Source organism: Copadichromis virginalis, linkage group LG6 (assembly GCF_057382275.1).
Source record: "Copadichromis virginalis isolate Kocher_CV1m ecotype Utaka linkage group LG6, C_Virginalis_male_GT1.1, whole genome shotgun sequence".
NCBI lineage: Eukaryota > Metazoa > Chordata > Actinopteri > Cichliformes > Cichlidae > Copadichromis > Copadichromis virginalis.
This window is the reverse complement of record NC_140623.1, coordinates 21,697,759-21,722,289: the sequence shown is the minus strand read 5'-3', so window position 1 is coordinate 21,722,289 and position 24,531 is coordinate 21,697,759. Positions and strand designations below refer to the sequence as shown.

The 24,531-nt window shown below is 38.5% G+C and overlaps 2 protein-coding genes and 1 long non-coding RNA gene across 3 annotated transcripts; all 3 read right to left on the bottom strand.

The window, feature by feature from the left end:
- Positions 1 to 1,104: 1,104 nt before the first annotated feature.
- LOC146707747 (uncharacterized) lies at positions 1,105 to 1,939 on the bottom strand. The gene is made up of 3 exons (XR_014921081.1): positions 1,721 to 1,939; positions 1,392 to 1,442; positions 1,105 to 1,318 (listed from the first exon to the last, which is right to left on the bottom strand). It is a non-coding gene; the product is annotated as an uncharacterized LOC146707747 (long non-coding RNA).
- A 14,992-nt stretch (positions 1,940 to 16,931) lies between these two features.
- odam (odontogenic, ameloblast associated) lies at positions 16,932 to 19,759 on the bottom strand. Its single transcript, XM_085460881.1, has 10 exons — positions 19,717 to 19,759; positions 19,549 to 19,614; positions 19,426 to 19,461; positions 19,291 to 19,338; positions 18,892 to 19,140; positions 18,706 to 18,762; positions 18,492 to 18,614; positions 17,431 to 17,463; positions 17,235 to 17,318; positions 16,932 to 17,092 (listed from the first exon to the last, which is right to left on the bottom strand). The coding sequence occupies exons 2-10, from the start codon at positions 19,606 to 19,608 to the stop codon at positions 17,057 to 17,059; spliced, it is 726 nt and encodes a 241-aa protein (XP_085317007.1). The 5' UTR covers positions 19,609 to 19,614; positions 19,717 to 19,759; the 3' UTR covers positions 16,932 to 17,056.
- A 2,407-nt stretch (positions 19,760 to 22,166) lies between these two features.
- On the bottom strand, positions 22,167 to 23,577 carry scpp9 (secretory calcium-binding phosphoprotein 9). The gene is made up of 8 exons (XM_085460880.1): positions 23,460 to 23,577; positions 23,362 to 23,376; positions 23,090 to 23,272; positions 22,913 to 22,996; positions 22,766 to 22,831; positions 22,627 to 22,692; positions 22,490 to 22,540; positions 22,167 to 22,380 (listed from the first exon to the last, which is right to left on the bottom strand). Exons 1-8 carry the CDS (start codon positions 23,502 to 23,504, stop codon positions 22,321 to 22,323), a joined length of 570 nt encoding a protein of 189 aa, XP_085317006.1. The 5' UTR covers positions 23,505 to 23,577; the 3' UTR covers positions 22,167 to 22,320.
- Between the last annotated feature and the right edge of the window lie 954 nt (positions 23,578 to 24,531).

The following is a 24,531-nucleotide window of genomic DNA, read 5'->3' as shown; positions in this document are numbered from 1 at the left end:
TCCTCTAATTAGGTGATACAATTCTATAAGATAAGATGGCACTTAATTATATAACACTTTGTATGAGATGAGCAAGATTTTGAATTTAGAAGGGCACTAATAAAGAGAAGCCAATATAAGAAAAATATGCGCTCTCTTTCTAGTTCCTGTAAGTACCCTTGCTACAGCATTTTGGATTAACTGAAGACTTTTCAGGGAGTTTTTTTAGGACATCCTGATAATAACAAATTACAGTAGTCCAGCGCAAAAGTAATAAATGCATGAACTAGTATTTCAGTTTCACTCTGAGAGAGGATATTTCTAATTATAGACATATTGTGCAAATGGAAGAAAGCAGTCCTACATATGTGTTTAATATTTCCATTAAATGGCTTATTCTGGTCAAAAATGAATAAGATATTATGGTCGACAGCAGTGAACTGTTGTGCTTGTCCTGAGGTCTAGCAGGACAAGCACAAAGATGAGTCCACTGTCAGAGGCCAGAGCTAATGGTAAAGGAGATATTAAAAATTGTGAGATATTTAGATTTCTGAGTATCACAACAAAGCATCATAAAAAGAGTTACTCAACCCTAGTTTTAGCACCTTAATATTTCAAACAAACAGAGCCACTTATAAGGCTTGTGGTCGTGATGAGCCAGAGTGAGAACTCATCTTATATATACATACAAACACACATTTCACTTTGAAAGCTTTTTAAATGATCTGAAGGAGGAAAATTTAGGTCAAGATTTGATCCAGATCTTTCTGGGTGTGACACATCACACCAATTATAATCTAAAATCTTTCACTCAGTGCTAATGGACTATATTTGTTTAACTCCTTGAATTAAAGCTGAAAGTCTGCATTTCAATCACATTTGATTGTTTGATTTAAAATTCACTGTTGTCGCTCATAGGGGGAATATAAATTGTGTCATTGTCCAAATATGTGTAAATTTTGACTTAGAATAACACAGAGGTTGTAGAGAGAGAAAAAACAAAAAGACAAAAAACGAAATCTGAATCTACATGATTTTCACATATGAATTTTATTTGACAGCTAAAGACAATAGTGACCATAAAGACTCATTAAGAAGTCATGGTTAAAAATTTTTTAAACAAAAAACAAAAACATAACAGGCAAACACAACATGGTGCCTATGTCAGAAATTCGACGCAAATGCAAAGGCTTAAAACCACTCTTTGATCTTTGGTGTCCTTTTATGTAGTGGCTGCAACTATTGTAGTTGTAGTGGGTGCAGCTGTTATAGTAGTTGTAGCAAGTGGTTGTAGAAGGGCAAGCTAGAGCTGCAGGAAATCAATAAAATTGCTGTTCACCTGTAAAGAAAATGTTTTAGAGAAAGTGACGCTCCTGTGTGATTTAAACGTGGAGGATAAAGAAAACACTCACCTCATTTGAACTGAAGCCAGAGCAGGCCAGGCATTCGTGTGCCTTGTCCATCTGTAGAAGATTCAAAAGCAGGGTATTACTTGTACATATTTATACTCTTATAGTATCTGCATATATTTTCCCTTATAGTGTTATTGAATCATGCCTAATGATAATACTTACAGCCTGAGGCAGAGTGAGGCTCAGGAGGCATACAAGCAGAAATACCTTCATCATTGTTTCAATGATTGTAAATGTTGAAAAAGATAATGAGGATAATAAAGACGCAAAATGAAAACACTCTTCGACAATCCTGACACAGAAAATATTGCGAATAAAGTTTTAATTACCTGAATCTGTACAGCTGCAGCAGACTGTCTCACAGTGAATGAGGTTGTTTTAGTGATGCTCTGGATGTTGAGTGCTTCTTATATACAGTTACTGGATCAGCTTTGTTAAGAAATCCTCCTCCTCCCCATTTGAAGGTGTGGCTGATGATTAGAGACAGAAATCCCACTTGGACATGAAACTGTTGCACTAGTTTCATCACAAACAACAGAAATAACAGAGTTTAATTGATTTGTCTAAGGTTTTTCTTTATTAATTTTTACACAATCAGAAAACATTTTATATTACTACTTTAATGCACGTCTCCACCTTCTCGTGTTGTCAGACAGGTAAACTGATGAAAAAGTTGGCTATGATTAAAAATCAAAAGACTTAGTGGCCTAGGCATTTAAAAGGTATACACCCACTGAAGTTTGCATTTCTGTCTGACTTTTCTCTTAGGAAATGAGTTGCTATTATGGGCTTAAGCTACTGCACTGTACCTTGTACAGTAAAGTCATGTAACAGGACATTATTAGATCTATCTATCTCTCTATCTATCTCAAAAATAGTTTTATTTGTTGTTATCTATCGTCTACCTGGGCCTTCCACAGAGATTTGGACTGAATTCTCAGACTTTTTATCTGATTTAGTGCTCAGCTCAGAAAAGATAATTATTATGGGTGATTTGAACATGCACGTAGATGCTAAAAATGACATCCTAAACTCAGTATTTAATCAGTTATTAGACTCAAATGGCCTCTCAAAATGTTAAAGAAACTACACAACACTTTAATCACACTCAAGATCTGTGTTTGCTAATAGCATTTAAATTTACAATAATGGATTACACAGCAGTGGGGAGTAGATTTCATCACAGTAGATATCTTTCTGTCTCTAATCATCAGTCACACCTTAAAATGTGGAGGAGGAGGATTTCTTCTTTCTATGTTTTCTGACTGTGTAAAAATTAACACTCCAACCAGCAGGACATGACCTGCCGCAACACCTTACTCAGGAGGCGACAGCCTTGGGCTACGTCCACACTAGCCCGGATAGATTTGAAAACGGCATTTTGGTCTGAAAACGCTCCGCGTCCACACTAGCGTTTTCAGTCGTTTTCACAGAGTTGTGCGTCCACATTGAAACGGCTGAAAATGCTTACGTTCCAGTACTGCGCATGCGTGAAACACAAGAAGATTCGTCCTGCCTTATTTCTGTCTGCCGTTTATTTACTTTCCGGCTTTTTGAAACATTGCGGCAAAATGTCGAGGAAAAGCACCAAGTTTTTTAAATGGACTAACAATGAGGTGGAGTTGTTGCTGCAAGTAACACAAAAGTACAAAGTTGCAAAAGCTAGTGAGAATTAAAGAATTTGAAGAAAAGCTAACTGAAGCATGTGCAAACTGATATTAATCGTTAATAGGGCTGTCAAAATTGAGAGCAAACAAAACAACTGCTGTATAATGCCCTCCGCTATCTTTGTTTAATTGGTCACATGACTGCATCACATGACTAACATGCGTCATTATTTTCGAAAGTCTCCGTTTTCGCTGTCCACACTATGACGAATAAGCACAGTCTTCAAATGTATGCATTTTCGAGAGCGTTTTGAAAACGCTGCATTTTCCTTCAGGGAAAATCCCGTTTCAGTGTGGACGGGAGGCCAAAATGGAGAGAAAACAATGCGTTTTTAAATGAAAACGTATTAGTGTGTGGGGCCAGGCGGCGCTGCTGGACTGAGCCCTGGTCCGGATGGGCCTGGGCCCCCTTTCCCTGGCGGGTTGCGGAGTTTAGGGGCGGCCACTTGGGTCAGCGGGGGAGCTTGCCCCAGGGAGGGGTCACTTGCCACTCCCTTCCTTCCCTCCCCATCTCCAGCTGCCTCCCTCTTCCCGCTGCACCACAATCACCCACGCATGCAGGGCCTATACAATACAATATAATACAACTTTATTTGTATAGCACGTTTAAAAGACCAGCGGTACACCAAAGTGCTTTACAATAAAAACAGGAAAATTAAGACAATAAATAAAAGACTATTAACAAAGTACCACATATGTCATCTGGTTAAGGGCACTAATTATACAGCAATAAAAGGGAATATAAGAACAAAGTCACTAAGAACAGATATAGCTAAAAGATAAAGTACATAAACAAGAAATTACAGAACATAAAAGTACATAAATAAGAAATTGAACCAAATATAAAATAGGGACACTAACTAGATGGAAAAGCTATGTTGAATAAATGAGTTTTTAAATGGGATTTAAAAGATAAAACGGAGTCTGACGCACGGATAGCGATAGGAAGGTTGTTCCACAGATTCAGTGCAACCAGGGCAAAAGCATGGTCACCCCTACATTTAAGTCTAGATCTAGGCTGAGCCAGGAATAATTGGGCTGAAGACCTGAGGGCTCGCCCAGCGACATATAGACTAAGAAGATCGACAAGATAACGAGGGGCTAAATTATTTATAATTTTAAAGGTGAGCAACAATATTTTAAATTCAATCCGATATTTTATGGGTAACCAATGCAACTCAATAAGAACTGGGGTGATAGAGGCATGCTTTCTAGTGCCAGTCAGGAGGCGAGCCGCAGCATTCTGGACAAGCTGAAGTCTGTGAAGGAGAGCGGAGTGAAGACCAAAGTAGAGGGAATTACAGTAATCAAATCTAGAAGTCACAAAAGCATGAATGAGCTTTACAAGATCTTTATGAGGAACATAGTGCGTAGCCTTAGCAATAAGGCGCAGTTGGTAAAAGCTAGATTTGATTACTGAAGACACTTGTTGTTAAATTTGAAAGAGCTGTCCAGCAGGACACCTAGGTCACTAACTGAGTCAGAGAAAGAATTGGCAAAGGAACCAAAGGTATCAGCTGATAGGCCCCTAGGGATATGGTTGCCAAACACCACAATCTCTGTTTTCTTTTAATTCAGGATGAGGGAATTGTCTGAAAGCCATTCTCTGACTTCTCTCATGCACTCGAGGAAGCAGTGCAACGAAGGAGCAATGTCGTCATCATCTAATTGAAATAAATTTGTACATCATCGGCATAGAGGTGATAAGAAATGTTATATTTTTCAAAGATTAAGCCTAGGGGGAGCATATATAATGAGAATAACATCTGACACACCTTTACCCCAAGGTAAAGGTGTGTCAGATGGCATCCCCCCCTCTGTCCCTTTCTGCCTGTGCCTCAATTTTATCCCACAACTTAGACATTCACATTACTCACACTCTCATAACACATACATATAGGATCTTGTGGGTGGGCACGCTACACGGAATCCAAAAGACCATCAAGGTGTACACCTCACCCCTGGCGTCGTTGCCCACCTCTCAATTTTAAATACACGTAGACATTGAGGGCTAGCAGGAGGGGCTTACCTGCTCTCTGGCAGGTAGCTCCATGCCCTCCTGGGTTTTAAATGCACCTTAGAACACACATGCATCAACACTATATATGAGCGGGCGGAGGGAGGTTTGGAGTCTTCACACACCCCTGTTCTCTGCGGCCTGTTGGAGCGGGGGGTCTGGGAGGAGGAGTTGGCCGTCCAATTGGGGTCTGGAATGTGGGGTCCACTCTGGCACAGCCGTTTCTGCTGAGTGAGCCCTCATCTGGGGCTCTCCTCAGCTCTTTCTGGGATAGTGGCGCGGCTGCCCCTCTGTTGGTCTTCATTGGTCTCTTGTGTTCTGGGGACCTCTGGATGTCTGGAGTTTTGATCTCCTCCATACCTGCTTCATGCCCTGGAGGACGGGGCTGTGGCTCCCCACACCCTCTAGCAGATCATTACATGAAGGAACCTTTTAAATACAAGTGCGCTCATGCTCACAGGTGTACACACGGGTGCTCACACACAGTGGCGTGTCTAGAAAATTTTTGTTGGGGGGGCCAGGTAGGGGCACAGATTTGGAGAGAGGTGGCAGATGTAATTGGCAGCTAATGTTTAAAAATAAATTCTACCAACCGTTAACCATAATTCAATAATCCTGTAAACCTAATAACTGAATGCGCTTTTAACTCTTATTAGAATGAGATTTTAACCACTACGGTGCAAAGTTTTTAGATACTGCGTTGATAAAGTACAAGAGATACAATCAGTGCTTTGTCAGTGTTTACTCAGCATTCAAGGACAGCAATATTTGCATAGTATTTTTACTGACATGTAGTGCACATATGTTTTGGGCAAAAACATTTTTAATATTAAAATATCGACATTTGTAACAAACAATTGACAAATTAGCCAATTCCAATGTAAAACTTTATCTGCCTGTTAAAAAAAGAAGATAATCTTCTCACAAACTGGTGTTTGATTTTGAAACAGGAAAAAAGTGGGGAAACAACTGAAAAGACTAACATTTGAATAAAACCTGAAAGCAAGTAAATACTTTCTATGCTGGCTTATGGTCAACTTTGGTAATATTGATAAAGAACAACACTGGCTGATGATGAAATACAGTCAGCTGGCATGGTGACACTGCCAGTATTAACCTGCAGGGCTGGACCGGGACAGAAAATCTGGCATTTTGACTACAGACCGGCCCACCAGGTATTAAAACCATAAAGCCTTTGAATGAAAACAAATGCTGTTGTGACAGTGATGTACAGTCTTGTTGGTATATGTATGATTTCTATACATTTTACGTCAGATAAAAACTTTGGTTGTAAGATTTAGAGTTACCAGCTGTCAGCTGCTTAGAAAAGGATCCTGGTGTTATTTGTCTCTCAGAAACAGTTCATAACTTCCCTTCAACTCATTCATGTCACCTAAAAGGTAAACCTGTTTCTCCATCACCTGTTCAGCTCTGATGATTCAGTAAGGACATCTCCTGGTTTCATCTTCATGTTTCCCTCTCATCACATAACCAAACCGATATCATGACCAGCAGCTTTACAGCTGTGGCTCCAGCAAACATCAGCTGATACTAGAAATTAATATTAAATAAATTCTAACAACAGCTGATCAAGCTTAAACGTGCTGCTGTTTAGAGCGACATCCGCTGGTTTCCTCTTTCTGGCGCAAAGTGGGCGATAAACAAACAAGAGAGAAAAGCTGATCAGCTGATCATTGATCAGTTTAATGATTGAAGTAGCAACAGGAGAGGGAGGGGGAGAGAATGAGAGAAGAAGAGGCAGCTGTGCAGCATAACGACAGAATAACTCCTTTGTGTCTTTTTTTCATTATAGCGAAAGTCCGGGACAAACTGCGTCTCTTCTCAGCTCAATACGAAACGTGTAATATTTTCTCTGAATGAGGGACCATTCCATTTTTTAAGGAGCCGTTGGCAACTCTACTAACTAACCTTATGAATAAAATAAAGTTCACTATCAGTAACATCATAGCACCCACCCAGCTGTATAAAAACTCCGTCAAACTGGCTAGAACGCAGTATGAGTTATTGCAACTGACAGTAAAAAGTCAGCAACATGAAAATAAACTCCACCTAAACTTGGTTTATATCTGACCCAGATAGACTGCAGGTCATAACTTCTTACCTGGAGTTCAGTTCACCTGACACTCGGACTGGCGGCTGCCTCGGGTCTCTCCTCCTGCCTCCCCTTCCCTCATCCACCTGTTGCCTCTGTGGAAGCTCCGTCATAGCCACCACCAAACAACTGAGTTATTTTTACACATCGACCTGCATCTGGCCAATCCACCACCTCTTATTGTTCATGCCATTACAAAAAAAAATAAAAAATAAGTCACCGGGCATATCCCCGGTATGCCCGATGGCCAGTCCAGCTATGTTAACCTGCAACCAAATCTGCAGCTCCATACAGCAATGTTACGAGTTAGATTATATCTTATAACTCATAACTCTTATGTTAGCTGCCCTCAGTAGCATACTGTCTGAAATATTCGACGGCTGCAATAATTCTTTAAGTGTTATTTTTTCCTTGGTATTCTAATTTCACCGAAGTTTACTAAACTCAACAAACTTGATATTACTTACCGGGACATTTATTCTGTCCTCATTTTCTTTCACCGAAAAATTGTTTCCTGCAGTGCTGTCTTTCGTGCTTGGCTCTCCTACCTTTGCTAACGTGATGCTCGTAGCGCAGAAGCCGATGCTGCATTCACTTACACTCGGATATCTCAGCTTCACCGTGAAAACATAATCGGACATTTGATATTTGATTGAATTTTATTGTTTTGCCTTTGGGGTGGCACCTGGGGTGGCCAGTCTGGTTGGGGGGGTGGCCTGTGCCCCCCCAGGCCACCCCGCTGGACACGCCACTGCTCACACACACAAACTACACCCTTTTTGGCTCCTACCTCAAAGCACACTGTGCGCTGTCGATTTTACGTGCTGCACAATAATGTTTAATATTTAGTATTTACTGTTATATTCCCATATATCATTGTGATGTTGTTTATTATATTGCTCTTTTTTTTTCTTCCGCTTTTTTTCTTTTTTCTTTCTCAACAGGTGATCCAGGTGATTGCTATATGTATTTTTTTGTCTGCTTATTTTGTTGGTTTTTGTTTTTTGCCCTTTATCCCCGTCCCTCTTCCCCGCTGTTTTTCTTTCCCTCTTTCTTTCTCCCCTTTCTTTTCCCCAGTCAAGTCTGTCCCATATTTAGCAAGTGAAAATAAAATAAACAATAAAAGGTGAATCAAATAGACCAGTAGTTCCCAAACATTTTTTGCTGGGCCCCCCTTTGTTTTACAAGAAAAATGATCGCGCCCCCCCGCGTGCACGAGCACACGCAGTTACTGTCCCTCCATTTACAAAGGCAGAGGCGTCACGATGTGATTATTTTACGTGTAGTTGTTTTTTTTCCCTGTATAATAATATTCAACATTGCTATCAATACATTTTTCAAAAAATGCCTCTCTGTGCAAAATAGGTTTAAAAACATAAACAGCTGTGGGATGCTGTTTGTCCGTGATTTGAACCGAGGGAACGAATCGTGGCAGGATCAGCCTGATATTATTTGGATCCCACTGTAACTTTATTGTATAAAGTATAGTAGGGGAGACCGGGGATAGTTGTAACATTTTTGACATTTCTGTCTGTAAATTGGAGCTCTTTTAAGGTAGTGGATTCAAAATGTAATGCAAAGTATTTACATGTCTCTGCTATTAAATAGTGCAGCTATTTTCTCTGCAGCACAATTACCCATTGCATGGTATGGTCTCAAACACAAAGAGTGAAATGTTACAATTAACCCCATAGTCTGGGTTAGTTGTAACATATCCTGGGGTAAAATGTAATACAATGAAATAAGGGTACTAACAAAATATTAACATGTAATCTTTGTTTATTCAACACATGAATGCACTTAGAGCCATTTATGTAGCTGTGTGTGTGTGTGACAGAATGCAGAAATCTAACTTTTGAACATATTCCAACCCCCCAAAAAAGACAAATTATGGAATTTTCTGCAACTGAATATTTCATTAATTTTGGTTGGTCTTCCTGGAGTTTGGCCTCATTGGCTCAGTGGGCATTATAACCTACAACTCTTGCACCAATTTTGAACATAACAATGAAGCTGAAAAAATGTAGTTGTTCACCAGCATCGCAATTCCATTACTTTTTATCATGGTTTACCTTGGTGTGGTTTGCAAAGTGCTTCAGAAAGATGAGGAAATCTGTTTCTTGCACCCATCCTGACTTATTTCCACTACCAGTACTTCCTACTGGTCCATCTCTGACACAGAGGTCTGCATAATGTATGTGTGGGAACACAAACAGTGGAGGAATTGTGTTGCCAACGGCATTAACCGCATATACAAAAGCGACCAGTGAACCTCTCTCTGCTGATGTCGTTGCCCCAACTTGTTTAATATGGGTTAAAGTAATAGTGTGGTAAGTTGTAACATCTGCATTATTGTTACAACTAACCCAGACTGTTGCTGTTACAACTGACCCAGACTCCTATAGCCATGAACTAGCTAACATTACAGCCAACGGCTAAAACATTAGCACTAAAGACCTACACAGAATATATCCCCATAGACATACAAATAACATAATTTAAGTTTGATGAGTTTAACTGCAAAGCAGATAATGCTATTAGAAATTGAAATAAAGTAGAAAAACTTACTTTTTGGCATACAAATTACTTTTTTCGTGTTAAATTGTCTGTGTTTGACGAAATGTGCTGATTTTTCACATGTGATAGCAGAACTGAATTGGGCATGCACAGGATGAGTCACATCATTTGAAACTTAGCCCTGATTGGAGAAATTGAAAGTGTTACAACTGACCCACGTTACAACTATCCCCGGTCTCCCCTATAGTATGTATATCTCCAAAATGTCAGGAGTAGTTAGTCATTACAAGAAGTGTTTGTGAACTAAAAATCACGAATGTGGGATCCTGTTTGTCCGTGATTTAAACAGCCCAGTGCGTGCTCCCGACGAAGGGAAAAGCAATTCTGCAGGGAGACCTACTTCGGCACTTGTGCAGGTGAAGCCAAAGGGAAGATATGCTTCACCATATTTTCTAGTCTTTGGTTTAGAATGAAGTTGGTTTGGAAACATATTCAGCTATGCTTCATCTCCTGTTTGCGTTTCTGTAGGCGCCCGTGCTAGCAGTGTCCAAGCGTTTTGCCCCCTAGGGGGCGGGCCCCACACTTTGGGAAGGTCTGAAATAGACCATTACGGCAAGGCTGGGATGGTCCATTTGGTAAAGTAAATCCGTTGGGCATCTTTCTTTGCCTTTAGACAATAATTCTGATGGCAAAAGAGCCAAACGGGACAAGCAAAAAAAAAAAAAACAACAACAAAAAAAACGCATTAGTGTGGATGTAGCCTTAGCCATCTCCTTTCGATGTGGATGGTAGCTACTTTTGGAGTGAGTAAATTTCCACCACTCCACATGTAGGTGATTTAAAATGTTATCTGAATCTGAAATCTTAATCTTAAACTCTTTCCAGTATATAAACGGTCTTAAATAACGAGGCATACTGACAGGCTATCACTTTTATGTCCTAACTTGCCCCTTGACCCGCCGTTGCTAAACTGTTTGACTATGAATGTTCCTACTGAAAAAAACCCACCAGGAATATAACTTTCAAGTTAATGCTACCAACCTCGGCAGCAGCTTCTAAATATTAGGGAAGCACAGTCTACCCAATTTTAGAAAACTTAAGAAAGTTTATTATGTAATATCGTTGATGTACCATAATTTAAACTCTATTTTAGATCAACAGTGTTCATTAGTAAACACCTAAATAGCTGCTCACATCACATGTGATGTAAACTCTTTATTGAAAGGGGAATATAATGGTTAGCTGAGGGACTTACATTTCTTACAAACAGAAAAACACACATTTTCTATTCATAAATTTTATTTGGTAGACACTGCTATGTTTTCTCATTAAAATATCACAAATTGACAGTTGCACTGCATGCTAACTTTCATTCAATAGTTAAATGCCAGTTTTTAACCAGTTACAGCCGGACGAGGGGTGGGTGCAGCTGTTGTAGTGGTTGTTGCTAGGCTGACAAGTAGTAATTGTATGAGTAGCTGCAGCTGTTGATTGTTTAACTGTGGCAGTTGATTGGCTTCCTGAAAAACCACAAATAAAAATATTTATTATCAAATGCAGAGAAACGTTACATCTGTAAAACTAAAAACTTAGATATTTAGGAGGCAATAATCCACAATGTAATTCAAATCACAGTACTCTGACTTGTGCATCAAAAATCATTTGCCATTTTGTAAAAAAAATAAGAAAAGCACTCACCCCTGACCCAGAGTAAGATTCAGAGCTTGAGCGCACAAGTCTTTTGCGCGCCATACCCATCTGTAGACAATGATCAAGTTCAATACTGCCTTCATTTTATTGTATTACAGTATTATTAATGGTATCTGAATGCATAAGTGCAAATAAATACGTAAAAATATGTGATAATGTCAGACTTACAGGTTGAGTCAAAGTGAGGCTCAGGAGGCATCCAAGCACAAATGCTACCTTCAGCATGGTTTCAGTGATCGTACCTGTTGAAATAAAAATGGTAATAAAGATTTAATCAAATCAAATAAGTTAATTAAACAATTACAATTCCACAGTTAATCCTATCCTGGCAAAGAAAAATTTGACAACAAAGACTCATGTAATTACGTCTAGTCCACTGCTGCAGCAGTCAGTCTCAGAGTGAAGGAAGTTGTTGTAGTGATATTCGGAAAGTTGACTTCTTCTTATATACAGCTACCAGAGCACCTTTGTTAAGAAATGTCCCAAGGTGTAACTAATGATTAGAGCCAGAAACCACATAATAATCTTGTCAGCACCCAGACAGGGTAAACAAAAAGAAAAAAAACAAAACACTATGCCATATGAATTATAACTGGATCAGATTATTAGGAACCAAACTGTCAGTCAGTAATTAAACAACACACCCTGAAATTGTTCAAGTTTGTGCTCAAATATTGCACTGAAAATGAAGAAAAGCACAGAGTAATCTACTGCCAAACTGTATTCAGAGGTTGTTTGAAATTAGAACGGTACAGTATGGACTCAAGCATGTTTAAAAAGGTATGCTGTGAATTAAAATCTTCTCTTCTTGTTCAGTATGTAAATGAAAAAAAAAAAACAATTGCGATAGTAAACAATCAGAAAACTTTAATCCCTAAGGAAATTATGAAATTAAACTGAAATATGATAGTTATTGCTTAAGAGACAATACTTTTTGTCTTTATTTGTTGAGAACATGATGTGAAAATGTGAAAAGGTGTAATATATTAAAGGTCATTCATTATGACTGGTACTTTTTACTAAGTTATTCTTGTTGTTGTTTTTTAAATATCATCATTAAAATTATCATGTGAATATGTTGCACTTATTTTATATTCACCTGCATCAGAATAATGCATTTTCTTAGACTGAAATATGAACATAATGGAAAGATTACAGGATTTCAGGAAATTAATTGACGTTATGAATCAAGCTAGTCAATCAAGTTTAAACAGTAAACCTACTTAGGTATTAGCAAACACCTTGTCAAACTGTAGTCATAACTAAAACCACAGAGAAGACAATGGTAAGGCATTAAGTCCAAAATAGCAATTATTGTTTTACTGCAAGAGGGGCTGTTGGAATCATTAGGAAATATGTGTTTCTTAATTTGTCTGATACAAGTATCAACACATGATATCACCAGATTGGCTTAAAAAATATTTTTGTATTTTACTTTACTTGTTCTCATGTCTTTATTAAGCTTTTGCTTGTGCTCAATATTAAAGAATATATTAGATAATTAATGTTGCATTGGATATGCTGAAGATTGCAACAGTATGTTAAATTGTATTCATTATATTAGTTGATTTCACTTACCGTATTTTTCAGACCATAAGGCACACCGGCTTATAAGGCGTGCTGTCAATGAATGGGTCTGTTTTATACATAAGGCGTACCGGATTATAAGGTGCATTAAGCGAAACAAAACAGTCAGATAAGTCAAACTTTACTCAACTCATTCTTCTTGCTTTCTCCATTTCTGTACCATTGATTCATTAATGTTGAATTCTCTCACAGCTGCTCTATTCCCATGTTGTTGTAGTATATTAATGACTAACCCCGTATTGTGGATGGATTATCTCAGTTGTTCTCCTGACTGAAGTTTGGTCCATTTACAGCAGCGGTCCACAACCTTTTTTGCACCACGGACTGGTTTATGTCCAACAAGACTTTCATGAACTGGCCTTTAAGGTGTTGCAGCTAAATACAACAAAATAAAACCAGTACCAGCTAGTCCAACTTAGTAACCCCACAAACATCACTGCTGTTTAGTTTTCTCTCTTCATTTATGTTGGAAGTGATAGCAGAGCAGTACGTTTGAATTTTTTCAGAAATCTCTCAGTCAGAACATGCTATATTATGTTTGGGTGGAAACTAGCAAGCTAACTTTCTGCTAACTTCTAGCTCCGTTAATTTAATAAATTCTGTTTTCATGGACACCTGGATGTTAAACTTAATTGTTACACCTGGTTAAGCAACAATGCTGATCATGATATTAAAGATGAAATAATTTAGACAGTTTTTAACTCTCAGTGGAGCTGCAGTGCTCGTTTGACTTTGGGACCTGAAGAAGGCAGAGTTTTGGACCCAGATTACTCTGCGAGGCTCCTGACTACGGTAGCCATAATGCTCCAACAATCCACCAAGTTGTGCGACTTTGTAGCAAGGTCAGTAAGCACAACCAGAATTCATACATAAGGCACATCGATGTCGATTTTTGAGTCAGTGAAGGTTCTCAGTCATCTAGGACATCGTAGTCCAAGGAGCTTGGAACGAAAAGTGTCTGGACTTCTTTAAGTTGCTTGAAGACGTTTTACCTCTAATCCAAGAAGCTTCTTTAGTTTTAGGGTCAAATGGTGGAGAGCCCCAGATTTAAGCCCTGTGGGAGTGTCCCCCTGTTCGGTCTGCACTCGCAGGCCTCGCTGACTCAGAGACTTATCCCCATGAATGAAGCAAGACACTCAGAGCTTAGTCCATTTTAACTTCCAAGAGAAGCCGGTCCGGTCAGGATCCAGAACTTCAAGCTCCGCACCTGAGCTCAGCCCAGCGTCCCCTAGCAGCCTTTTATTCAGTGACAACAGCTACAGAAACACCCCATTGTAAAACCCATATGGTGTGTTGTAAAAGTTGCGAGCATGTGAGTGAATGTGTATGTGTGTGCGTGTGTATGTGTGTGTGTCTCTGTATACGTGACTTCCTGGTTAGAAATGTTTAACAACATCTCTAGTCATAAAAAAGGGTCATCTCTATCCTATAGAGCAACTTCGAGATGTGGTGGAATGGAAGATTCACATCACTGATGTGCAACCAAATGTGCGGTAATTTTGTGATGCTATCATGGCAGTGTGGACTAAATACTCTCAGGAATATTTCCAGCACTGTGTGGAATCTGCACCGTAAAGATTTAAAGCAGTTGTGAAGACAAAGGTAGGTCCAATTCATTACTAGGAAGCAATACCTAATAATGTATATTGTCCTTCACTTTAATTTTTTCTAAAACATATTAATGTTATATTGGGCTGTTACATTTTAATTGTTGGTGCAGTGCTGTCAAAGAAATGCATTATTTAAAAAAAACTAATTTAACTTTTGGTTGTTTTTGTGGCGTCATCTTTAATGAGAGTCTTCTTAGTAAAAATACTCATACTCCTCTATGGGGAAACTTTGCCCCCTTTCATCCGTCCTCCTGGCTTCAGAAAATAAATAAATCAGCATTACCAGGATAAACTGATCCTGGTTCATCCAGTTTATTGTGCATATTTTCTAGGACATACAGAGAACAGGCACCAGGAACCCTAAATCCAATGTAAGGTCTTCACAGCTACCTGATAGCTTGATAGTCTTATTAAGAGAAGTAGAAAATACTTCTAGTGTCTGATTCATCAACAGTATGGTGAAAAAAGACCTCACATAGCCCACAGAAAGGCTACATCTGTCAATCTGTGGAACCAGCAATGAATACAGGAAGTCTGGATCGGCTCTTTGTTGAAAAAGTCCAGTCTTTGATAATATGAGTATTACCCAGTAGTGCAGAGCTTGGATGAGGACGATGGGTGAGGGGACTCACCCAGTTCTAACTGCCTCTATCCTCAGGATGTCTACCCTGCCTTTTGTACTTTAATACAACTTATTAGTAATTCCATCACATATGAATGTTCAGTCATATATGAATTCATTTCCCTTGATGTTTCATTCATTTTATAACATTTTACTTCAATTGTCTCAATCTGACAGGAACATCCATTTATAACATGATACCTTTTTAACTAATTTAAAAGAGTACTTTTCCTCACTTTTTCTCTTCAAACCTCTGTGTTTATTAATCACAATAGCATTAGCTGTAGCTGTATGTCTTAGTGAGGCTTTAGTCTAGTTAATGTTATCACCATGCTTCCTTGTATAGTTGTAATTTCCATGTAAGTCTGTTTTGTCCTGACTTTTAGTTATGCCCATGCCTCATCCTCCTTATGTTCCATTCCTTTCCATCTCCCCAGTCTGTCGTGAGTTTCATGTCTGTGTTTTTTTTCATGTCCTATTGTCAAGCTCATGTTGTCACAGTCTTCATCTCATTATGTTTCTTGGTTTATTTTAAGCAGTCTCGTGTTTCCATGTTCAGTGTATTTAGTTTTGCTTCCCCTGTGCCGTCATGTTCATTTGTGTCAACTGTGTTCCCCAGGTGTTCCACTTTCCTCATTACCTTTTTGTGTATTTAGGTCCTCTGTTTCCTTTTGTTCAGTGTTGGGTCATTTGTTTATCTCGTCTCATGGCTATAGATTTTATGTCACTTCAGGTCTCAGGTTTTTCATGCTCCTGTTATGGTTTCCTCACGTCTTTGTTTTTGCATGCTCCTGTTCAGATTTATGTTCATGTTCATGTCTAGTTCTAACTGTTCCCATTTTAGGTTATCATTTATTCTTTGCCTCTGTTTGTCTTTGCCTTAGTTTTTGTTTTTTTCCTCTACCTCTAGCTTATTTTATTCAATTATACGTGTCAAAATCAGACATTCTCTGAATGTTTCCTAAGTCATTTTGACCGAACACTAATAGCCTCAGACAAGATCTGGGCTGTGTGCCATGTTTGGATTCCCCACTGGTTCAAACAATCCCAGCCCAGAAACACACACACAGAAAAAAACAGTAAAAGGCCAGAAAGTCAGGTGTTAGAAACATTTCACTACTCAAACTGCATTTCTCATTAATCACATTAATCAGACTTACATTTTTATATATTTGATCAAGAATATAGACTATTTACATTTTGCAAAAGCACATAGATAAACTCTGTGATCGCACTCTTTAGTCATTTTGTACCTAAAAGGCTAGTTGATAAGTCCTTTCTCAGATGTAATGAAAGGTAAACCACAGCACTTCACTGTCTTGCGATCCCACCTTTCTCGACACCCCATAATGGTCCTAGTTGGATAAGCCATGGTGAAGATGGATAGATGGCATCTCACTGAATTAGTTCTCTTGTTCTCATGCTGCCATTCACCAAGGCTTTCTGTTACAATGTGCATCTTATCAAACAATTTTGCTATCTTAGACCTTAGACCTTAGAACAGAACCTGACTCAGAATTTACTGACTAATATTAACTATGTTGCTTGTTTTGCATTTTCCTTACAAAAAAGTTTGATTGTTAACGTTTTTAAAATCTTTGTTATTTGTGATATATTCAGAAAATTATTCCTGCAATTCAAGCTTTTATTTCTGTGTACAACAATGAACTTTCTGACACAAATTTATCTGACAAACGTCTTTATTTAACATGGTATGAAAGCACTGGGAAAAAAAACAGTAGAATTTCTGCAAGTTTCAGTCAGGCTGTGGCCAAATACAGAGTATCTCATTTGTTGCCTAATGATCTTACGGCTGTGACATCTAAGGCTCAAACAGGAATGGGAAGTTAACCTGGCCCTAGAGAAATTAGAAAAAGGTATATTACTGAAAATCAAATTTCCTAAATGACATTAATGAAGGACTCTATGAATATGCAACATGCATTAATTCCTGTGCATGTGAAGCCTTTAAAGGGTCTGTACTTGTATAAAAATCATACCTCATCAACCCCAGGGCCAGATGCATCACCACGAGGATCAGGAGGAATTGTGGCAGACTCTTTCTTTGACCCCAGTGGCCATGTCTGTCACAGAGCAAAGTACAAACATGAAGCAGTTAAACAAAATGTCTTTTTCTTTTTCTTTTTTTGATTCTAATGTTTAATTTAGGTGAAATAAATAGCAGAGAACACTCACGTCTTCTGTCCGTGGCTTTGGCTTGGAAGCCTGCTGAAATTAGATGATAAGCATAAACATTAGATTACAAGCTTCAAAAGTCATAGCAGAACATGCCATAAGCAGTAATTAAGTAGCAGCATTATTTTTTTTAAATACCCATTAAACTGTCCATGAATTATATGCATCATTTTCATAAAAGTAGCAGGAAATGAGCTCTGCCATGAAACAAAATAAACTTACATAAGTTGCACTGATAAATAATTACATGTGTGAGTTGTCACCCAGCACTGAAGTGCTGATGTGCCACTGCACTGGCAAGAATTCAGCAGTTATCTGCTAAGACAGACTGACAGTGTGGTCAGTATGCCAGACAGCAGTCATTGCATAACAGCTGATGTACCCACACAGTCATGATTCATCTGCAGCTATGTTATTATCATCAAGCCTTGCCTTTGACTCATCATTGTCTGTAGGTCTTAAACTTCAAAGTAGTACAGATGCTTGGAGCAGCATTTTCCATCATTTTGGTTTGTTTTACTAGCGGCTGTTTTTGCTGAATACATCTGTGCAAAGTCAGTAGAGTGAAAAGATGTGTTTGGTCTTATATCAGGTAAAAATGTTGGTCCAGTTTTCCCTAAGATGCTTATAGTAAGAGTAGAAACATTAGAATGTTTTAAGTACAAGTAGACACTGCAATCGTTGTACACGCTTAATATCTGCATGTCCTTTTCCAGAGAGATAGATAGATAGATAGATAGATAGATAGATAGATAGATAGATAGATAGATAGATAGATAGATAGATAGATAGATAGATAGATAGATATTGTATTATTTAATGCTGTTGGTACTTTAACCTTTTCGCTACTGTCCTTACTGCCATGGAGCAACTGTGACCACATAACTTCTCCTGGTTTTAATAAAATATTATTATTATTAAATAATTAAATTATTATTATTAAAATATTATTCCTCAAAATGTAATTTTTCTTAAAAATGGGATTCCTTCAGTTTGTTTTTGATCATTTTACAAAAAGTGTGTGCCTTTCTGTACTCCAGCTTGTATTTATCATGTCTGACCTGCAGAGGGAGCTGTGGTCTCTGTGTCGTTCTTTCCAGGTTCTGCTGACCGTTGTTGGGCTGCAGCCTTGCATTATTCCTCTGCTGGGGATAGCCATAAGCTGGTACAAAGTAAGGGAAACCCTGTGGACGACAGAAACAATTTAAATCTCCACTGAGCATGTAAATAAATGTATTAACTCTTGCAAAGAGGGCAGGATGTTTGATTTCATACCTGAGGCCTATGAAACTGAGGAAATCTGTAAGATGGATACTGAAACTGTGGAAACAACTGAAAATAAAAGTTTAAAAGGAATGGTTAATTCCTCATTTTTAGACTGAAAATAAATTTCAGCACATCCAATCACATCACAAATCAATGATAAAAACAGAAATGTGTTTTTAGCCTGCCATATTCTACCTGCATAGGGTTTTGTGCCTGCTGAGGAATGTTAGGATTGTTGGGGTCCGGTTGAGGTCCAAGCTGCTCTTGTTGACCATTGGGGAAAAACATGGATGTAAACTGGTTGCCCTGGTTGGGGACCAGTAGTTGGGGTCCCTGTGGACCAAAAGGGCCTGCCACTTGAGGGTTTAAGTTCACCACCTGTGGGGTAAGCAGCACCTCAGGCTGCTGCTGCTGCAGCACAAACTGGGGCAATATTGAAGAGCCCTGCAGAAAGAGTGTCTGCTCAGGTCAACGTCAATGTTTTTGTTTGTTTTTTAATGCAGATATTTTAACATTTTACTGAAGAAGGCACAGAGTTAGTCAAGGCAACAAAGAGCTGCATGGTAATTGGCATCTCATAAGCACGATGCATACCTGTGCTTGTCCCATAGCTGCAAGAGCTAATGCATTCAGTCTCAGGATCTGAATATACAAGAAGAGCAGAATTATTATGACTAATGTTGTTTCTTTAGCTGCCCAACACATAGAAAGGCTTTAGAAGCTCATTACCTCATTGCTATTGCTCGCAATAATTCCAATCTGGACCTATTGTCAAAGGAACAGTTGTCAAAACATTAAATGTGATGTTTAACACAGCACTTTATGTAGATACACTATAAAGCTATAACTTACTGGCAGAGCAAAGCTAGTCCTAAACAGACAAATCAGCAGTAGAGCCGTGTGCAGCTTCATGATGTCCTGCAGTGTGTACAGACAAAAGTTTGCTGAGCATTATACAACCACATACATTTCACAAAGAATATGTCCACAGAAGCAATGAGCACCAAAAGCTCATCTTACCTTTCCAATGGTTCTGTGTCCTCTTTCTGCGTCTGCCTCCCGACCTTCTCTGCATCACGTTTAAATTCCTCCCATCTGAGCTGATATAGTCCAGCACCGACCCATCCAAACAATATGCGGTCAGTGTGACAGACATTTCTCATGGCAACAGACTCAGACACTTACAACACAGAGCAGGTAAGTGTGTAATTAGGTGTAAGTCATGTCTCTAAATACCATGACACGTTCTGTTTCAAGCAGTGTTGGTCAAGTTACTTGAAAAAAGTAATCAGTAACTAATTACTGATTACTTCCCCCAAAAAGTAATCCCGTTACTTTACTGATTACTTATTTTCAAAAGTAATTAATTACTTAGTTACTTAGTTACTTTTTAAAAACACGATTTACAACCTGAATAGGTGATAAAGCGATAGATCTTTCAGCCCAATTCTACTTTTTCTGCATAATCCATCATACAAAATGTAATCAAATGGAAAAGTCTCTTTTTAAAACTTTTATAGTTTTATTAATTTTAATCTTTTAACTTTATGCATCAAGCAAAAATTTAATTATATGCAACATTCTCTGACTGGAAGAAATTTGTTTAATATTTAAACCTATTTTCTGCACATTCCAGCACATAAAATTTTTTTTTTTGTGTGTTTACACTCACTCTTTCAAATAGATGCAAGTAAAACACAGCAGAAAATAAATAAAATCAAAGACTAGCGGTCCTGTTGCTCTATTTTCACCTGTACAGCAGGAGTTGGGTAGGCGGAGGTTTACCCTGGTGCAGGTGTGCCGCAGCGGTCAGTGGAAAGATACGGCAGTTTCTCTGTGAATTTTCCATTACGTCATAGCGCACTCGGAGCTTGCTTGGAAGTTTAGGGGTTTTTTTCGCTGTAAAAAGATGTTTTCTTCCCACGCACAATGCTAATGGACACTAATGTTTTTGTCACTTTTTATGGAATCAAACTCAAAGTAAGGTCAGTACTTCCACGCTTTAAACGCTGCATGCTCATACTCTCTCCCACACTCGATATATGATCCATTGTTGATCTGCACACAGCTGTTGTCACGAACGTCGCACTCGCTTACGTCACTGTCATGAGACATTCTCGCAAAAAAATCACGGTTTTAGTAACGCAGTAACGCAGCGTTCCTACGGGAAAGTAACGGTAATCTAATTACCGTTTTTGCAATAGTAATCCCTTACTTTACTAGTTACTTGAAAAAAGTAATCGGATTACAGTAACGCGTTACTGCCCATCTCTGGTTTCAAGTTGTTAAAAAAGTCCAAATAATCTCAGTTTAAAACTTTATGCAAATACAGAAATTACAAAATCACCAGAGCTGCATGTTGAGGTCATCACTGTAGCGTCCAGGTGTACTGTGTACATTCTTCACTTTGGTTCTGTGATCTCTTAAAGTAAGAAAAGCTTGTGTAAAATGTAACTTTGCATTGCATAATTATTATAATTCCAAAAGGAACTTTTGCATGTCATGAGAAAAAAAAGAAAAGCAGAAAGTTTGAGCATATATTCAAACATTTGTCACATCCCACTCAGTCTGATGTTGGCATCTAATTGGTGAATCATTTATACTAATGGTTGAGTGTACTCAGTGTTATGTTCACCAGCTTTCGCTTACACCAGCCATTATACCAGCCTATTTATTTATACATTGTGCTCACTAATATTTTATTACAGTTAAAGAAGTCTTCAAATGTGCCTGGTGCAATCTCACATGTTAAAGTGTCCTTGGGAAAGATTCAGAACCCCAAATTTCCCGTCATGGACCCATTTCTGTGTGCACAGAATAAAAGTGGGTGTGAATATCACTTGTTTTGTAAAGAATTATATTAAAGTGCGACATAATTGCAATCCAATCCATTTGCATGGTTCAAATGGCTCCGTTTTATTCATTTGGTCACACCAGTGTGACTGTGAACAAACTTGCACAATCCTGAAAGTGAAGCAGCTTGCTTGAACTGAACCATCATCAGTTTTATGCGCACCTGTACATAATGCCAGTAACTAACACTTTTTTTATGCCACACCAGCACATCTTGTGTTCTAAGTTCTGGGAATTTGCTGATAGTGCAGAAACATAACTGTCTCTGTATGTTTGTAAAGCTGAAAAGCTGTAGGAGGAGCTGTTTGAAAGAACTTCAGAACTGCATCATGTTTGCTGTATCATGTGTGTTCACTCATTCTCCTTGACTTCAGTATATCTGTATTATCTTTATCAATGGAATTAGTGGCAAGTGGGTTGGTAGTCATTTTTGTTTTTTTGATCTTTTTAAAAAATCTTATTTTATATTATTTTTGATAACATTTTATGGATGTCCGCTTCACTATCTATCTAGAGTTGTAGTTTTATGAAACATATATGTCCTTTAGATGGCAGCACAGATCCACTGATGGTCTATGGCATAAAACTCATACAAGACAAATTTTATTTAGAGTATGATTAATTTTATTAGAAAGTGAAGACACTGTAACAAACCACTTTAACAAAAGTAATCAATTTATGAATAATCACAGTAGTTTACTTTTATTGTTATAATATTCAATATTTCTTGTAGATTCAATTCAAAGCTAATGTTAGAGTAATGGTGTCAGCTTAAATATCCTTGTTGCAGGGTGCTGCTGTTGGTGATGCAGAAGGAGCGGAAGAAGGAATCTGAGAAAATAAGAGAAAAAAATAGTAATTTTTCTAGCAGAATATGGTTTTTACAAACTGTGAGTAACTTTTTAAAAAACTTTTTATGGTTTATTTTGCGCAGTCTCACCTGAGTGTCCACAGTACTCTTCACGGTGTTTTCCGCTTTTATAATCTGGCGCTGTGGAGTCACAGAGCAACATTTATCCAGTGTAGTTTTCATTCATATTGCACAGCCTTTGAGACAAAAGATTCATTGTTTCCTACCCTGAATCTTCCGAGAGGATCAGGCTGAACTGGAAGCTGCTGTGGAGCAGCACCAGCAGGGTTCCCCTAAACAAAAACAGGAAATGTTACATTTCTGCAAACAATAACCACTGACACACTGAAGGTAAAGGTTGATTACCATCGCAGGTTGCTGAGGAGCATTCATTGGTGCCATTTGGGGTACTCCCATGAAAGGAACCTGGTACTAGAGAAGCAAGACAGATGATGCTCTTAAACCTGCAACAAGTTGTGTTGTTAACACCACAACAGTAAGTGCCTCACTAACCGCATTGACTGCAGGGACAGCAGGGAAAGGGTACACATTGCCGACCTGAGCTGGAACGACAAAAGCAGGAACTCGAGGAACAAACTGTGAGAAGGAAAAATAAGTGTTACTTAGATTCACTGCAAAATATCGGTGAAAAGTCACATTGTCGCTCAAACTTAAATCCAGTGGACTGACCTGAGCAAACTGGGGCTGCCCTATAACGCCTGCTCCACCGCCAGCAACAATGGGTGGATTCAGACCACCAACCAGCATCCCGGGGTTTGCTCCATTTAAGAGTCCTCCATTTAAGAGTCCTCCATTTAAGAGTCCTCCATTCAACATCCCTGCATTCATAGCTGCCAGCAGCCTTGCAGTCTGCTTGGAGCAGGAAAAAGACTTATTGCCTGTGGCCTAATCTCGATTATTGTGCAAAGTATGCATACATCCATAGTCTGACTGTAACTTACCTTGCCTGCATTGACCTGAAATAAATTTAGATGAGATATACACATTAGTATAGATATATACACATATGGATAGATGGATAGATAGATTGACTACTCACATAGCTGAGGGTTGCTACAAATGCTGCGAAGAGAAAAAGCTTCATTTTGCACCTTGAATCGTGTAAAAACACACAGACCTTGTACGTTTTTGCTCTGGCTTCAACTGTTATGTGCCCAGAAAGCTGACAGTAACTCTCTGTTTCAAAGACGCCTTTTATCAGTCAAAGAGATTATTATGAGCCAATTAGAGAGGAGAACACTGCCTTATTCACATGCTATATTTGTCACCTGCGTGTCATGGGAAGTTGCAATATGGCATCTATGGTTTCTCTACAATACAAGATTTAAAGAAATGTAATGCAGCAAAGTCCCTGTTTTCAAAGAAACTTCAGCCAGTTGACACACTGACATTGTTCTTGATAGAGCTGAGTGACCACAAAAAAATAACGCAGTGATTCATTGTCGCGGGAAGGGTTTCTAGAGGCTTCTGGAAGCTGACTTAAACCCAGCATGGACCTCGTCAATGTTGTGGGTTGTGGTTACAAGAGGCAAACAACTGACATCATAGTCATCAAGAGCTTTTGTAGATCACACTGTAAAAAATATGTGTGTGTTTGTGTTCAGGCTTTACCCATTAAGCCTGAACAACAGCATAATTGCCAGAAAATTCTAATTGTTTCTTAAACTAGAGTGTTTATTGAACCTTCTTTTTATTTTGAAGGAAATAAAATATCAATTTGCATGTATGAGTTTTAATTTGTATCATTTTTTGCTGCGTCCAGCATTTTTGTGCAATTTGTTGGTCACAGTTGATGTGTTTTAAACAAAAAGAAGTACAAATTTGGGTTTAGGGATTGTGTTTTTTAAATCACGCTGATGATGTAGAGGTATCAGAACCACATGTATCTAAAAGAATACGTTATAGTGTTAAATTTAATCGAACATTTCACCTTTACTGTGTCAAGCTGCATGCAGACTGTTTATGAGAAGATGTTTGTGAAAACACCCGGGCATAAATGGCATCTTGTGATTTGATTCATGTCTAGAGGTATAAATGGCATGTTGCCTGCTGCTGTTTTATAATTAAAAGTTAAAATAAGTGCCTCAGACATGGCTGGGTGACTTACTGTA